The sequence below is a fragment of the Phocoena sinus genome, chromosome 10 (assembly GCF_008692025.1).
Source record: "Phocoena sinus isolate mPhoSin1 chromosome 10, mPhoSin1.pri, whole genome shotgun sequence".
Classification (NCBI taxonomy): Eukaryota; Metazoa; Chordata; class Mammalia; order Artiodactyla; family Phocoenidae; genus Phocoena; species Phocoena sinus.
In genome coordinates, this window is record NC_045772.1 from 7,948,764 (window position 1) to 7,966,430 (window position 17,667).

The 17,667-nt window shown below is 41.2% G+C and overlaps 1 protein-coding gene across 2 annotated transcripts in view; it reads right to left on the bottom strand.

The window, feature by feature from the left end:
- Positions 1 to 2,838: 2,838 nt before the first annotated feature.
- XPNPEP3 (X-prolyl aminopeptidase 3) overlaps positions 2,839 to 17,667 on the bottom strand; it is a 60,481-nt gene continuing 45,652 nt past the window's right edge. For both annotated transcript variants that reach the window (XM_032644564.1, XM_032644565.1), the window contains 4 exons: positions 16,318 to 16,403; positions 9,626 to 9,806; positions 8,425 to 8,545; positions 2,839 to 6,697 (listed from right to left, as the gene is read on the bottom strand). In XM_032644564.1, the coding sequence (XP_032500455.1) occupies positions 6,531 to 6,697; positions 8,425 to 8,545; positions 9,626 to 9,806; positions 16,318 to 16,403 (555 nt within the window). In that variant the 3' untranslated portion in view covers positions 2,839 to 6,530. The remainder of the gene's footprint in view (positions 6,698 to 8,424; positions 8,546 to 9,625; positions 9,807 to 16,317; positions 16,404 to 17,667) is intronic.

Consider the following 17,667-nt stretch of genomic DNA (forward strand, 5'->3'; position numbering starts at 1 on the left):
AAAAAAAAAAAAAAAAGGTATAGGCAGGATGACTGTTCCAAAAATGCACATACGTTCTGTGAATTATAGCTTAACTTGAAATATTTGATGGAAATGATTTCGATTTGATTGGAAATCCACATTATAAGAAATTTTACATTGGGACTTCGCCGGCGGTCCAGTGGTTAAGACTCCACGCTTCCAACGTAGGGGGCGTGGGTTTGATCCCTGGTCAGGGACCAAGGATCCCACATGCTGCCAGGGGAGGCCAAAAAAAAAAAAAAATTTCACATTGCATTTGTCAACGAAAGGAAGTTATTAGAGTCTTTGAAATTTAGTTTCAATTGTAAATTACTGAGATTTAACTCATATACCATAAAATTCCCCTTAAAAGTGTACCAACGTTTTTTAGTATACTCACAGAGTTGTGCAGCTACCACCACTAATTCCAAAACATTGTCATCACCTAAAAAAGAAAGCATACCTGTAAGCTGTCACTCCATTTCCTCCTGCCTTCAGCCCTTTGCAACCACTAATCTACTTTCTGTCTCCATGGATGTGCCTATCCTGGACATTTCATGTAAACGGAATCATAGAATATGTGCCTTTTGTGCCTGGCTTCTTTCACTCAGAATGTTTTCAAGGTTCTTTCATGTTGTGGCCTGTATCAGTGCTTTGTTCCTTTTTATGGCTGAATATTTCATTGTATGAATAGACCACGTTTCATACATTCATCTGCTGATGGATGTACGTTTCATTTATCCATTCATCAGTTCAATTACACATTTAAAAAATTATTTTATTTTTAAAAAAGATTTATTATTTATTTATTTTATTCATTTTTGGCTGCATTGGTCTTAGTTGTGGTGCGCAGGCTCTCTGTTGTGGTCCGTTGGCTTCTCTCTAGTTGTGGCGCACAGGCTCCAGGGCATGTGGGCTCTAGTTTGTGGCACGCGGGCTCTAGTTGAGGCACGCTGGCTTAGTTGCCCCGCAGTATGTGGGATCTTAGTTCCCTGACCAGGGATTAAACCCGCATCCCCTGCATTGCAAGGCAGATTCTTTACCACTGGACCACCAGGGAAGTCCCCAGTTACACATCTTTGAATGATCATAAAAATGGTTTTAAATTTCTTGTCACCTACTTGTACAAACAGTTTCTTGTAAATGGTGATTATGAAGAATCTGAAGACAATATCACTACAAAGTTTGGGTCAGGAATTGTGTGCAGGTGTTTCAGTCTGTTATCAAAAAGTCATGTTTCCAAAGGAAGCTAAGTCTATTATTGACATTTTAAAATTTATCTTTTGGAAGTGTTATACAAATTTAAAAATTCCTGTAAAACTTTGCACGAATTTTTGGTTATAATTATATAAAGGGTATGTAATTAATTTTCTTCTCTAAGTCACATGTACACACTTCTAAGTCCCCTTAAGTTTGTTCCATTGTGCCATATAAAAAATATCTTTTTATGTGTTCCAGGACGTGAAAAATGTTGGAGAGCTGGGCTTCCCTGGTGGTGCAGTGGTTGAGAATCCACCTGCTAATGCAGGGGACACGGGTTCGAGCCCTGGTCTGGGAAGATCCCACATGCCGCGGAGCAACTAGGCCTGTGAGCCACAACTACTGAGCCTGCACGTCTGGAGCCTGTGCTCCGCAACAAGAGAGGAGGCCGTGATAGTGAGAGGCCCGTGCACCACAATGAGGAGTGGCCCCCGCCTGCCACAACTAGAGAAAGCCCTCGCACAGAAACGAAGACCCAACACAGCCCTAAATAAATACATAAATTTTAAAAATAAATAAATAAATAAGTACTCCTGTTCTCTGTTTAAAAAAAAATTGTTGGAGAGCACATCTTAGAGAGCCCCAGATTTTAAAGAGGATTCCTAATAGTAAGAGATGCTTGGTGACTTCCGCATTGGCGCAGTGGTTAAGAATCTGCCTGCCAATGCAGGGGACAAGGGTTCAAGCCCTGGTCCGGGAAGATCCCACATGCCACGAAGCAACTAAGCCCCTGCGCCACAACTACTGGCCTGCGCTCTAGAGCCCGTGAGCCACAACTACTGAGTCCATGAGCCGCAACTACTGAAGCCCACGCGCCTAGAGCCCGTGCTCCACAACGAGAAGCCACCGCAGTGAGAAGCCCGCACACCGTAACGAAGAGTCGCCCCCGTTCACCGCAACTAGAGAAAGCCAGCGCGCAGCAAGGAAGACCCAACACAGCCAAACAAACAAATAAATAAATAAAGAGATGCTTACACTTACGATTCTTTATATGGCTTGCTGAGAAAGTTTACATATTTAAAATTTTGCAAAATTTGCCCTTCATAAAATGCTCATGGCTATAGTGTAATGTCTTGAGTTCTACAGGGGCTGTCTGCAGACCTATGTGTCAGTTTTGTGGAGAGTCAGCCTTTTTTCCCCCAGCTTCCTTGAGCTGTAACTGACAAAACTGTAAGATATTTAAAGTGCACATGGTGATGATTTGACACACGTATACATTGTGAAAAGATGTCCCCCATCTAGTTAATTAACACATCCATCAACTCATATATTTATCTTCTTTTTTTTTTTTGGTGAGAACATTTAAGTTCTCTTAGCAAATTTCAATTATAAAATACAATGTTATCAAGTATATTCACCATGTTAATACGTTTGATCCTTGAGTCAATCTAATCCATTGGTTTTCCCCCTTCTATGACTGCTAAGATTATCTCGTTTGCTATCATGATTTTGTGACAGTAGTTAATGAATACTCTGTAAAATAAAATACTTTGTAAAACAAACTGTTGTCACATTTAAAGCTATAAACTCTAGACTTGAAAATAACACACACATACATGCACAAACCAAACACTCTTACATCGTTTTATAGTTTATTTTTTAAATGACAGTAACAAATGGTCTTCCCTTGTTGGGAAATGACATATCTACTTTCAGTCAATAGGGCCTTAAAAAGTAACAGCATTTTGTCCAAATTGAATTTATATAATTGCACGGAAGTCATACAAAGCATTAAGAAATGCTCACAAAGATTGCAGTTCTCTCAGCTTCTCATGAAGCACACCCCAAGAGGCCTTGGTTTCAGTGGGGATCCCTGATCTGAATAATACTGATGCTTACCCCAAGTTCCTCAGTGACACACAGGCAGAGGTGAAAGGAGCCAGGAAGACAAACATGCTTTGTGACAGTGGAATTCTGCTCTACAATTAGGGTTTAATGATGTATTCACCTTCTCATATTAGGATTATTAAACACTTCAGCTTGAAGTATATTTGTCCAGGCTTAAAACTTAACCCTATCAGCTTAAGTTTTAGGATACAGATCCCACTTCAGGAAACTAAAATTAAAAACAAACAAACAAACAAAAACCACACAGTAAAAACCTCTTCCAAGCAAGATCCTTTATGCTGCCACCATCCTGGGCCCTCATTTAGTTTCTAACATACAAACACAAATAAGTTACATTATTATTGATCATATGCCAGTTGAGGGATGGTAGACAGAGTCTCACTCAAATCCCAACTCTTGTTTTACTGACAGCAGTTACTGGAAACACTGTGTTACAAAGGACTCTGGGGTCACAGGTGGAAGTGGTGGGACAGCCACTATGCTGTACATGTGATGTGACATGGACACAGGACAGGGAGAGGCAGCACTCATGCATCATATTTACATTCCTTCTATTATTAAGAAAGCTAAGGAGGATGCTGGTTATGTATGTTTTGAAAAACAACAAAGCCCAAGTTTTCTATTTTAATAAGTTACAATGTCTTTATCCGGGGATTTAACTTATTTTATGGATCTTAAACCCAATTAAGATATAATGTCTATAGTAGGAGTTTTCCTTTTCTGACCTTACAAAAATTAATAAAAAAGGTAACAATATTTTGAAAGAAGACACACAAAGAGAACTTAAGTCACCGTAAGAAGTACCTTCCTAACGTGGGTATGACTATGGCAAGAGGAGAGTTATTATTCTATTTCTACTGCTGTGTTTCAAATAAAAAACACAGTCCCAGTTTAATTATAGAGAAAAATAACAATTCCTGAAGTAAAACCATAAAAGTATGCAGCAGAGGCCATCTAGATATACTTTTTTTTTTTGCAGTACGCAGGCCTCTCACTGTTGTGGCCTCTCCCGTTGTGGAGCACAGGCTCCGGATGCACAGGCTCAGCAGCCATGGCTCACGGGCCCAGCTGCTCTGCCGCATGTGGGATCTTCCCAGACCGGGGCACGAACCCGTGTCCCCTGCATCGGCAGGCGGACTCTCAACCACTGCCCCACCAGGGAAGCCCTAGATATACTTCTTGCCTTTAGATTATTGTTAATATTTTAGCTGTATCTCTTCAATTCAGGGAGAAAAATTCCAGTGTAACATTTGAAGCATTTTTTAAAAATTAAGGTTTTCATTAGGAGAGCTTGAAGTATTTATTATACTGAAACAAGGAGGGAAATGTGGGGCATGTCTGTGGTAAGGCTAAGAATTAATGAGATTCCGGCACTGTGCACAATTATCTGCTCAAGCAATCCTGAACAGATCAGACAGTCCCTAAACCGCTGCTCTGAGATGTACACTGTGTCACTTCTTGAAGGTTCTGATAGTCTGATGCAAATGTTAGCTGCTGTGGTTAATCGGGGACTCAAAGGACAATATGCCTGGGTCAGGGACTATAAATCACCAGAAGAATTCCACAACGGCCGTTCTACGTGTGACTTGCAACACCTGTAGAACTTGCCAGGAGTCCAGCTGGAAGAAGTCTGTTTCATGTCCAAGTAGGCTGCTATTCATAAAAGCCGCCTAAGCTTTTAGCTAGAAAGTTGAAGACTACAGAAAATGATTTATAGGAAGAAAAGGAAATTTCTTATTCCAGGATTGTAAGTGAACAAAGGTAACCCAATTCCAGAAAAAGGTTGTTGAGGCCATACAGGCCAAGGGAGTGAGAAGCCAGAGTTGTGGGTTTCTTTTTAGTCCCCTCTTAGAAAGTAACAAGCACAGGACTGAGAAGTTGGAGAGGGATGAGGAGGGCAGGTGCAGGGATGATGACTCCAGCTGTGCAGCCATCCATTCCCACAGCTGCTGAGCACAGCCAAGCATTTGCGGGTGAGCACTGTCAGGACACAATTTGTATCACTTTGGTCGCTAACATTATCTTTGTCTCCTGATGAAGTCACTGCCTGTCTGCTCTGGGCTCTGTACCTTGGGTTTTTCTGACAAGATGGGCAAACCTCTAGCACTGCAAGGAGTGTTAATCTCCTAGCCTGTTCTTCCCTAATGCAAATATTTTCTTAAAATCTTTCGAATTTATGTTCTAACAATCAGCACGTTTTATACATCTTGAGCTCATATGCAGGTTTAAAGGAGGTGAACACACTAGTTCTTAAAGCTTTCCCCTATGATAGGAGCTCCCAAATAACCTATCTGCAGCAGTCTAGCCCTGTTCACTTCACAAACTGAGTATTATATAATTGCATCCAACACTGTGTTGAGGGAAACATGAGTCTTTACCATTGTCCTTCCAGTGCTAACATCCAAGGAAGGAAAGGATCACAGGGTGTTTACAGGTACTGAGCGGGTTGCATATTTTGTTTTTATTGGCACTAGAGGAAATCACAGAATAATAACTGGGGTGTCTCTCTGAATACTGGGTGCCATTCCTCTGACTTTAATAGGGTAAGTAGAGGATCTGCCCTTGGCCAGGGAAGCAGCTTCAAGGGTGTGCTGAGGGTCAATGCATTAAGAATCTATAAAGAAAGCATGGATGTCTGGGAAAGTAATCAACTTTAGACTGAGAACAGACGGATGGCGGTCTGGATCTACAGCAGACACATATACTTTTCTTTCTCTTTCATCTCCTTCCTTATCAAGAATCTAAACACCTTCCAGGTCCCAGGTAACCAAATAGCAAGAAAGGCTCAAAAATGTTTTGTTCGATAGCTAGTGTTGCTGGAATCTGGACTGTGGCTGAATGGTGTGACTGTAGGACACCAGTGCCCTGAGGGCTCACATGGCTCCGGTAGATACATGGGCTCCTGGATAGGTAGGCAGGTGTTATGGAAGGTATGTACTGGCCACCCACAATCACTGATGGGTGGTTTTCAGTGTAGGGAAAGACCCTGGTGATTGGCTCAAAATATATAAGCATTACACAAAAATCTTATGATATTAGATAGATCTCAGGAAAAGTGCAGAGGGGAAGGACCTGGAGAGAAGCAGAGAATTTTCTCCATGTGCTAACTGGGATGCGTGGACATATGTAACCAAGATCTTTCTTTACATCTGAAAACTAAACTTGTCTGAGTCATTAATTCTACAGAATTAATGTTACTAAAGTTGCAGTAACATACAATCCAAAAACTCAATTTCCCAGATTTCTAGCTACATAAAACAAGAAAAGACCACATACACAACTACATACACTCATATAGCTGCTGCACTCCCCAGTGGAACACGTGTATAAATGTCCACACAGAGACCCCCAGAAAGCACACGTGCACAGAGGCCAACGTCCACCCTTTCTGAACCTAAGATGCATGTGGGCTACACTGAGGGTCAAGAGGCCCTATTGCATATCTGTTCGATGTCATTCATCTCTTTGGGACAATCTGCAGAAAGGATGAGAGGTGAGTCCTCTGTTACCACTACATCATCCTCAATTCGTACACCAAGACCACGGAACCTCACAGGGGCGTCTTTGTCATCCTCCGGAATATAAATACCTGAGAAGTAGAAAAAAGAATCAGAACATTCTATTCATAAATGGCAGTAACTGGATGATTTGGGGCACGTAAGTTAACCTCTATAAAGTTGGGATCCTAACAGTACCTACCTAATAGAAATGTGGAGATTAAATGAGATAATATATATAAAAATGTCTGGTACATAAATGGTCAGTAAGTGTTGCCTATCATTACTAGAACTATTATTATAGTTATTTTGTATACTAGACTACAAGATCTATACAACTACAATAATGTTGATCATGATTCTGTCACATTCTAATGGTTCAAATGGGCCACTAAAGTTACTTAATTTATGAGTATGTCAATATATGCTGGGACCCAGTAGATTATATAAATGCATTCTTTCTCTGCCTAACAGTTCCGTGGAAAAAGGGTACTTTGCTAAAATAAAGACTTAAGGCATTTTAAAATGTATTTAAAAAACACTTACTTAGATATTATTAGCCTCAACAACCAGAAGCTGCACAAATACTCAAATAAGTCATAAATGTAACTGACGTGTACATGACGTAAAGAGAGAAAAAGGAAGACCTTAATGAACGTTTGAAAAATTCTAAGAAACCAAGGTTCCCTTTCAAATCATGAAGTCAGACAGACACCAGGTCTTTTCATATTAAAGAAACTGTAAACTTCCTTCTCTGTACTCACAGATGCTGTTCTGTGATAAGAAGAAAAAGACCAGCAAAGGAAAATGTAGTCGAAGTCTAAGGAAGCGTCAACTAGATTGGACTTAACAGTACGTAAGGTCACAGACAGCAACATATGCCCGGACTTAAAGGGTGGCATAAAAGATGTGTCCCAACTATAACTTACATAATTTAGAGGTGAAAACGCTTGAAATCTAAGATTGAGATCTGCTTTCATGACAGAAGCAGCATCGATGTTTAAAACTGACTGGTGGGGCTTCCCTGGTGGCGCAGTGGTTGAGAGTCCGCCTGCCGATGCATGGGACACGGGTTCGTGCCCCGGTCCGGGAAGATCCCACATGCCGCGGAGCGGCTAGGCCCGTGAGCCATGGCCGCTGAGCCTGCGCGGCCGGAGCCCGTGCTCCTCAATGGGAGAGGCCACAACAGTGAGAGGCCCGCGTACCGCAAAAAAAAAAAAAAAAAAAAGAGGAAAACAAAAACCTGACTGGTGATATCAATCTTACACTCCACCGTGGCCACCACTTTTCTACTGAATCCTGCCCAACATCCAGCATCATTCAAGCTGGAGAACCATTAGACTGCCAGGTCTCTCTGAAGCTTAGAAGAAAGGATCTGGATACTAAAAAGTGGAATAATGCAGGCAGTTCAATGCAGAGGAGCTGCAACTGAGAACATGGGGAGTCTAAGTGTCTCTGCAGAAAAGTTCCAGGGGCTTCACAAGTGTCAGCAGCCCACCAAGATGATGGGAAGGACTAGTACAAACTGGCCCTGGCAAAGGCAGGGTTAAAAAAAGATTTCTTTCTTAATATCTACTGATCGAAAGTATTCCCCATCTGTTGTTTATTGGAGAAGCCAAATTAAACAAATTGTGTGATGTGAAATAAAAAAGCTCAAGAAAAAATCTAAAAGAAAGTTCCCTTCTACTGGAGAGATTCATTTTCCTGTCTCTTCTAATTTAATTACATTCGTTCAGGTAAAAATAAAGTGTTTACCTTTCTATCTAACACTAGAATTACATGTCCCAAGGGATCAGAGGTTGCTAGCACCTCCCCTTACCTGGCTCCACTGTGATTACCATACCAGGCTGCAGAGGGAGGGAGCGGGGCATGTCTGGAGTGTCGTGGACATCCATCCCGAGGTAATGGCCAACATGATGCGGGCAGTATTTTCGAGCAGCCTGGAAAAGATATTACCTCAGTGTTATTAGAGCAATGACCCCTTAAGGGGAAAGTTGGGCATATATAACGCCATGAGATATGTGTTAATACTGCCCCCTGCCCCCAGTTCTGCCACTTGTTTCACCTATCCTCGGGCTAATGCTTAAGAGACTTGAAAACTGCCACCTCTTGTATGCAATTCTGCCAACAGCGTTCTAACTAATCCACATTTCTATTCTTACAATTTAATATACTACACACATGCTAACTGGGGTAAGCCCAGTAATGACTACAGCAAATGAAAATCTCTTTTCTTGGGGGAGGGAAGATAATCGTGATAGAATAGTTCTCTTTTCAATGTTTGCATGTCCCTCTTAGGAAGGCTACTCTGGAGACTCTAAGTATCTCACAGCAACTTGTGGAGTAGGTATGAAACACCATGTAACACAGTAATTATTAGGCATTTACTAGCTTGGATATTTCTATCCGTTGATTAAAGATTTGTTGGCATGAATAGGAGGAATTTATAGCGTTTTTCCTATTGATAAAAGAAACCCTGGCAGCCTAAACTTGGAGCTAGGAGATGCCTTACTGGTCTGTCTCGTTTGACCACCTGGCATGGTCGCATACCATTTAATTTAAAGCTGAGGCTTTAAATTTTTACTGAACATCATCACATTTTGGATGCAGATGAAATTCACTAAACATGGCAACTGAGGATATTGTTAAAAGTCTCAACAATGTTACGGAAGCCAAGAAACACCCTCCCCTTCGACCTCTACCTTTTCAAAATCACTACAAAAGAATTAAGAGTTAACCTCTCCTCCGTTTTATGTCCTCTTCCACCCTGTCTGTACCAGACTTCATTTTGTTTTCTGAATTCTGAGCTAGTTACACAGTATGCAATGAACCGGATGTGCTGCCATCTTCTGGTAGAAATAAGTATTGCACCTTTTGCTTTAATCCATGTTCAAAAAAAGTCCCTCTTACTGGTGAAGAATCACCAACACCATTTCTAAATTTAATTAGTTTTACGTAGGATAAAAACTAAGCAGCATGTCAGGTGTTCTTAAGAAATGGGGTCAAAGGAAGTGAAGTACCTTGAAGGCATTATTTTCCTTAATGTTCTTCACGATCCCCAACTCTTTAAGCTTCTGTCCTATCAGTGTTAGCATCATGCTGTAGATGTTATCCAAGCTTGTTCCAGGGGAGCAGAGAGTCAGACAATCTTTCTGGACTTCTAGAACAGCTTCATAGAGTTCTGCCTGAGGTGCCGTGAACCTGGGGACAGGAAAACCCGAGAACTCGAATTTGGAACTCTCTAATATTGTAGGAAGTTTGCTTCTAAGTTTGATTAGAAAAACTCCAAGGCAATGATGATGGGGCATTGTTGATATTTAGTCAGTACCAGTATAGCATTAATGACAGGACCTCAATCATGCCTAGATGCTCAACAGGAAGAGCAATAACCCTTAAAGCTGGGGCAGCAACAACAATCTCTCCTTCAAACTGTCAGCTGACAGACACGGGGTGAGGTTAAAAGATGCACCCAGCCATGAATGCAGTCAGTGGGCCAGATCAGGCTTACTCTTGATCCTCTCCATTTTTTTTTTTACCATTAAAAAAACACAAACAAAAAACCAACCAAAAAAAAAAAAAAAAACAGAGCCTAAGGATGCACTTATAGGCAAAGCAGATGTCATGGGATAAACTAATCAATACTTTGGCTATGGGACTTCCCTGGTGGCACAGTGGTTAAGAATCTGCCTGCCAATGCAGGGGACATGGGTTTGAGCCTGGTCCGCGAAGACCCCACATGCCGCGGAGCAATTAAACCCACATGCCACAACTACTGAGCCTGCGTTCTAGAGCCCGCAAGCCACAACTACTGAGTCCGCCTGCCGCAGCTACTGAAGCCCATGCACCTAGAGCCCGTGCTCCGCAACAAGAGAAGCCACTGCAAATGAGAAGCCCAAGCACTGCAACGAAAACCAGCTCCCGCTTGCCGCAACTAGAGAAAGCCCGCACACAGCAACCTGAAGACCCAACGCAGCCAAAAATAAAGTAAAATAAATTAATTTATAAAATAAGTAAATAAAATGTATTTGTTTAAAAAAAATACTTTGGCTACAAATAACTTACTAGTTTCCAGGTGTCCTTAGTATAATAATTTCTTCGTCAGTAATAGGGAAAAATGAGGGAAAAATACCAAGCTCGGGTGGTATATGATATGTATTTTTAATACATTTTTTAAAAAATTAACTTATTTTTGGCTGCATTGGGTCTTCGTTGCTGCATGCGGGCTTTCTCTAAGTTGCAGCAAACGGTGGCTACTCTTCGCTGTGGGCTTCTCACTGCAGTGGCTTCTCTTACTGCGGAGCACAGGATCTAGGCGCTTGGGCTCAGTAGTCGTGGCGCACGGGCTTAGTTGCTCTGCGGCATGTGGGATCTTCCCAGACCAGGGCTCGAACCCATGTCCTCTGCATTGGCAGGCAGATTCTTAACCACTGTGCTACCAGGGAAGTCCCTATACATTGTTGATGGAATTGCAAATTAGTACAGCCAGTTAAATCAAAGGCCTTAAAGGTGCTCATAAAATTTAAGTTTGTAATTCTGCTCTAAGAAGACATCCTGACAAAATATTTGAAATTCAAAAAAAGCTGAATATACAAAAATGTTCACTGTGATTTTAAAAATAATTATAAATGTCCCCTAATAAGAATGGTTAAAGTCAGCAAGGTAATGCTATAATGAAAACCTACACACCCATCTCCCAGGTTCAGCCATTATTAACACTGTTATGTTTGTCATTGATGAGTATAAACATGCTCCACCCCATCTCAGTATTACTAAACACTTTTTAACAATTCTTTTTCTAATGTAAATTTTATATACACTGAAATGTACAAATCTGAGCTCTACAATTCTGACAAATGGATGTGCTGGTGGTGATGAAGCTGGGTACACTGAACCCCTAAATTCTGCTGAGTCATCTTTGCTAGGAGAAGCAGCCCTTCTACCCCAGTCTGAGGAGGCCAACCTTGTTTTTTTTTTTGCAGTACACGGGCCTCTCACTGTTGTGGCCTCTCCCGTTGCGGAGCACAGGCTCCGGACGCGCAGGCCCAGCGACCACGGCTCACAGGCCCAGCCTCTCCGCGGCATGTGGGATCTTCCCGGACCGGGGCACGAACCCGCGTCCCCTGCATCGGCAGGCAGACTCCCAACCACTGCGCCACCAGGGAAGCCCCCAACCTTGTTTTGACTGAGAACCTACAGGTATCTCCCCAGAGGCAGCTGCCTTGGTAGTTGCTTCTAGACCCACAACTAGATGTTACTCCCAGCAGGTCCCAAAAAGTTAGGTACAAAGTGTGACCCATGACGAGATGCACTATAATCCAAAAAGAACTGCATGATTTTTCCTATTTATATAGACAAAAACCTGGGAATATGTATAGAAATGGATGTTCATGTGTGGGCTAATGATGGAGGGAACATAAAGTTGGATCAGGCTGAATTTATTGATAGGGGTCCACTAAGGAGAGATTCTGGATTCAATGCTGAAGCTTGAGGGCTCAGAAAGGCTCTAACGGTTTACTTGGTTGGTTGGCTGAAACATGGATCAAAAGGTAGCCTGCACTACATAAATTCAAATACCAGAACTACTTTGCTATGTTGGAGAAAGAATTCTGCCTCAAGACTGCAACATCAGCTTTTGCTTGAGTTTCCAGCCTGCAGTTCTGCCCTCTGAAATTCAGAAATGCCAATCCCCATGATCACGTGAGCCAGTTCTTTAAAATCAATCGATCATCAACCAACCTACCTACCTAAATATGCATACATACATAATATATCCCACTGGCTGTTTCTCTGGAGAAATGAGATCCAGATCCATATCCCTATGACACACAACATTGCCATCCCCCCCGTGGAAGTTCCTCATGTCTATTTCTAATCAACACCCCTACCTCGAGAGGGAAACACTGTTCTGATTATTTTCACCTTAGTTTTGCCTATTCTAGCATGTCATATAAATGGAATCAGACAATATGTACTCTTTTGTGTTGAACTTCCTTCATTAAGAATAATGTCCATGGTGTTATTTTGATCAGTAGTTTGTTCCCTGTTTATTGCTGAGTGGTATTCCATTGTATGAATAGTCCACAATTTGTGTATTCATTCTCTTGCTGATGGACATTTAGGTCATTTCCAGTTTTTGGCTACTGTGAATAAAACTGTTATGAATATTCTTGTACAAGTCTTTTTGTTCCCGTTGCACTGCACCACTGCCAACACTTGGTATGGTTGGTCTCTTTAATTTCAACCATTCTAGTGGATGTGTAGAGGTTTAACATGCATTTTCCTCAATGACTAACAATGATGAATACACATATTTGTTCACATATTATCTCATTATCCTTTTGATATCTGTAGGATTTATTGTGATATCCTCTTTCCTGATCACACAGCTCCAGCAGATTCATGGGAGTAATGTTCTTTAAGTTCCCACCTAACGATCTGTACCCTTTATAGCTGAAAGTTTTTTTTGCTGCAGATAAAATCTTTGGCTCACACTTTTGTTCTCTGAGCATCTTCAATACATTACACTATTTTCTTCTTTCATAAAGCTTGGCTGATAACAATCTAGTTTCCTTTCCTTCCTTTCCTCTTTTTCTCTAAGTCCCCAAAAGAATTTTTCTTTTCCTTGCAGGTTCAGAATTTTACTAGACTATGTCTTGGTGTTGTTTTTTCCTGGGCTGATATTCTCAGGTACGCAGTGTGCTCTTTCTAAGGTAGTTTCAACATTTTTTTTTCAGGAAAATTTTAAATTATAGTTTTTAGTATTTGTTCTGTTCCCTTGCTTTGGTTTTCTTCTTCAGGGCTTCCTTCATGTGTATGTTCTAACTCTTTGCCTATTTTTAAAATTTTTAAAAAATTTTTGGCTGTGTTGGGTCTTTGTTGCTGCACACGGGCTTTCTCTAGTTGCAACAAGCAGGGGCTACTCTTCGTTGCAGGGCATGGGCTTCTCATTTGCGGTGGCTTCTCTTGTTGCAGAGCACGGTCTCTAGGTGTGTGGGCTGCAGTAGTTGTGGCGCTCAGGCTCAGTAGTGTGGCTCGTGGGCTTTAGAGAACAGGCTCAGTAGCTGTGGTGCATGGGCTTGGTTGCTCTGCGGCATGTGGGATCTTCCCGGACCAGGGCTCGAACCTGTGTCCCCGGCATTGGCAGGCAGATTCTTTTTTTTTTTTAATTGGTTTGACTTCTTTTTTTAAAAATAAATCTATTTATTTATTTATTTATTTTTGGCTGTGTTGGGTCTTCGTTGCTGCACATGGGCTTTCTCTAGTTGCGGGGAGCAGGGGCTACTCTTCTTTGTGGTGCACGGGCTTCTCACTGTGGTGGCTCCTCTTGTTGCAGAGCATGGGGTAGTTGTGGCACACGGGCTTCGTTGCTCCGTGGCATGTGGGATCTTCCCAGACCAGGGCTCGAACCCATGTCCCCTGCATTGGCAGGCGGATTCTTAACCACTGTGCCACCAGGGAAGCCCCTGAAATGCTTTTAAATTTATTTCTAATTCTTTTCTGAGTTTGTCACTTCATTACCTAGATTTTCTAATTCTGATATGTTGTTTTTTCATGTTTTGAATGATTTGCTTTAAAAATTTTTAGCTTGTTTTAAAACAAAAGGGCATTGTTTTGATCTACTTTGTAGTCATGTCTTTCTGGCATGCTTTCATTTCTGTAGGGACGTTATTCTGCTCCTTATTCTCCTTTTGCTTTTAATAACTTTTTATGAGATTTAACCTAGAAGCTTTTTTTTTTTTTTTGGCCGTGTTGGGCAGCATGCAGGGTCTTAGTTCCCTGACAAGGGATCAAACCTGCGCCCCCTACAGTGGAAGCATGGAGTCTTAACCACTGGACCTCCAGGGAAGTCCCCTAGATGCTTTTTTAATTGCTTATTTTATATGAAATTAATTTCCTGTACTTTTAGAATAAGGCAGGATTTATAAAATATTTAACTTCAGAGTGTAATCTTCTGTTGTTTTGGTGTAGTGGTAAAAAACAAGGCAGCTTGTTTCAGATCTTTCCTTAGTTCTTCTCCCTCACTTAGGTTTTATTTATTTATTTGCTGCACTGCATGGCCCTTGGGATCTTTTCCCCCCGACCAGGGATTGAACCCCGGCCAAGGCAGTGAAAATGCCAAGTCCTAACTACTGGACTGCCAGGGGACTCCCTTTCTCCCCTCTTTGATTTGGATCATCTCATTCTTTCCTCTCTTTAGTTCCTAACCTGCTCAATTTCTGTTCTACTTCTAGCAGTTTACCTTAAGTGTGAGTCCCTGTCTTAGAAGGGAGCCCAGCACCTTCAGACTTTCTTGGGCCACTGGATTGGCAAATCCTTCCCGTTTTCAGCTTCTGTTCTGAAATTGGCTCATTATCCTGACTGTGAATAGCTGTTGGTTATTTTGGGGTTCTCCTGTTTTCAGGTCTGTCAGTTAGCCTCCCCCACCATTGCTGCTTCCTTCTCCTTCCACACAGATACTGATACCACCCAGGTCTTGTGGTTGTACATAGTATGTTCATAACTATTTGTATTTTGAGATTTTAAGGATACCCCATTACCTGGTGTTTGGGATACCAGTCACTACCTAGTTGTTCTATTCTTATTTGAAAATTTGGAAAGACTGAAAAACTATTATTTGCTGCCATCTCTCCAGAATCCCTGATTCTTTTTATAGTTTTTGGTTTCTTACTGAGATTCTCTGTCTGTTCACACATTACACTTATATCTTTCTTTAACTCCTTGAGCACAGCTATTGTTAGCTGCCTTAAAGTCCTCATCTGCTAATTGTAACATTAGGGTTATTTAGGATCTGTTTTTATTGACTATAATTTTATTGACTATGGGTCACATTTTCCTGATTCTTATGTCTAGTGATTTTTTAAAATGAACAGTAGAAGTTATGAATGATACAATGTAGAGATTCTAAAATTCTGTTATGTTCTTCTGAAGAGTGATTTTGTTAACTTGGCTGGATTCAAACTGCAAGCTCTGCTCTTAGTGGGAAGTAACTAAAGTCTCTGCTCAGTCCATTCAAATTCTGGCTGCCAGTATTTTGCTGAGCCTCCTGGGATCTCACCCTAGAATATAATGTAGTGATCAGCCAAGGATTTTGGAATATTTTATATGCAAATTTTGGACCTCACCCTTTTTTGCAGTACCCTCTCTTTCAGGATTTCCCATCGTTCTGGTTCCTTGCTAGTATCTAATTCTGTCCTTTAACACCTCAGGCCAACTAGGCTGTGGCTTCTTGCTGCCCAAGCTGTGTGAATTGGGGAGTTCCCTCAAGCAAAATACTCTAACCACTTAGACCTAACCCATTATAGCTCTTCTTTCAAGGACAGACTTATGCTGCTATTTCTACAGGCTTTTAGGAAGCTTTCTAGTGCCTTTAAATACTTGTTTTTAATATTTTGTCCAGATTCTATAATTGTTATCGGAGGGTTAATCTGGCCAAACTACTCTACCATAACCTAAATATTATCTTTGTACTCAGAAAATAAAAACTTAAATTTGTTTTCAAAAAATGTGTGTGCGCACATGTTAACTAGGTGTTTTTAGGTGCCTGATCCTTGATATGATTAATAAAAAACAGTCTTAGAAAAAATCAGGAGCTTTGTAAAGGCAGTTACTGTGTGCTAGAGGGAACCTGTATATTTCTTTGGTTCTTTATTCCAAATAGACCCATATTCTAACTCATACTCCTAAGAAGCAGTGGGATCTTTGGAAGCCCTACCTGCCATTGACAGGCCAGGTACGAGTGATGTCACTCACATAGCAAGAAGACTCACAACCTCCATCCAGCAGCACCATTTCCCCATCCTGGAACAAAAGTAAGACAGGTAAAAGTAGGTGACTTAACGACTGTCAGTTCTTTCTTCTTCTAATTTAAACTCTTCATGCCTTTCATTTTATAAAAAACAAAACAAAACAAAAACTCTACTTTAAAGGAGACTAATCTTCTCTGGTTCCTTCTCACAAGAAATAGTGTCTAAGTTTTTCATATGAATTCACACTGGCTCAAGAAAGATGGCACTGTAGAGTGGTTAAGTGCATTGGCTCTGGAACCAGAGTGCTGGGGTTTGAATTACTAGGTGTAAGCATTAGCATTTATGATTTATTAACATCATAAATATTACCAGTATCACTATTAATTAAAAAAATCCTATATAGGTTGTTATCCAGGGCCTTTATTCAAATATAATTACCCGTAACCATTTAACTTTAGAATATCACTTTCCCTTCTGCTCTCCATCAAAATACATGTGGGGGGAAAACAAACAAACAAACCAACCCCAAACAAAAACCAAACCAAAAAAACCAAAAAACTCTGGGTACATCTCTCTTTTACTACTTGTCATGTTATACTGAAATTTTCTATTTATGCCCTTGAAGACAGGCCATATCTTATTCATATCTAAATAAGCACAGAACTTGGCACATAGTAGAATAATGGTCAAATAATTACATATATAATAATGGCAAGAAGAATGAATGTGGTTTTTCTTTCTGGAAACATGATAGAATAAATTTTAGGTAACAACTAGATCCTGGACAAAAATATATTTTATGAAATGTTGACATTACATCATATAAGGACATCTTAAAGACTTTTTTTCTTGAATAAAAACAACCCAGAGGGGCTTCCCTGGTGGCGCAGTGGTTGAGAGTCCACCTGCCGATGCAGGGCACACGGGTTCATGCCCCGGTCCGGGAATATCCCACATGCCACGGAGCAGCTGGGCCCGTAAGCCATGGCCGCTGAGCCTGCGCGTCCGGAGCCTGTGCTCCGCAATGGGAGAGGCCACAACAGTGAGAGGCCCGCGTAACGCAAAAAAAAAAAAAAAAAATCAACCCAGAACTGAAACTAGAGCTGAGTAGTGATAAGATAAGTGTTACAGTATATAGGAAAGAAGGTGTTGCAAAGTGGGGAAGATGAAGTGGAGATTCCTGCATTAACCCAGGACACTCACAGGGGATAATAGGGCCCCAGGTCATTAGGACCCACTTCACTCTGGCAAAAGCATATGCAAATAACATTTAGAGGAAACAGCGCCCAAATTTGGGATTGCATAATTTCCCAAAA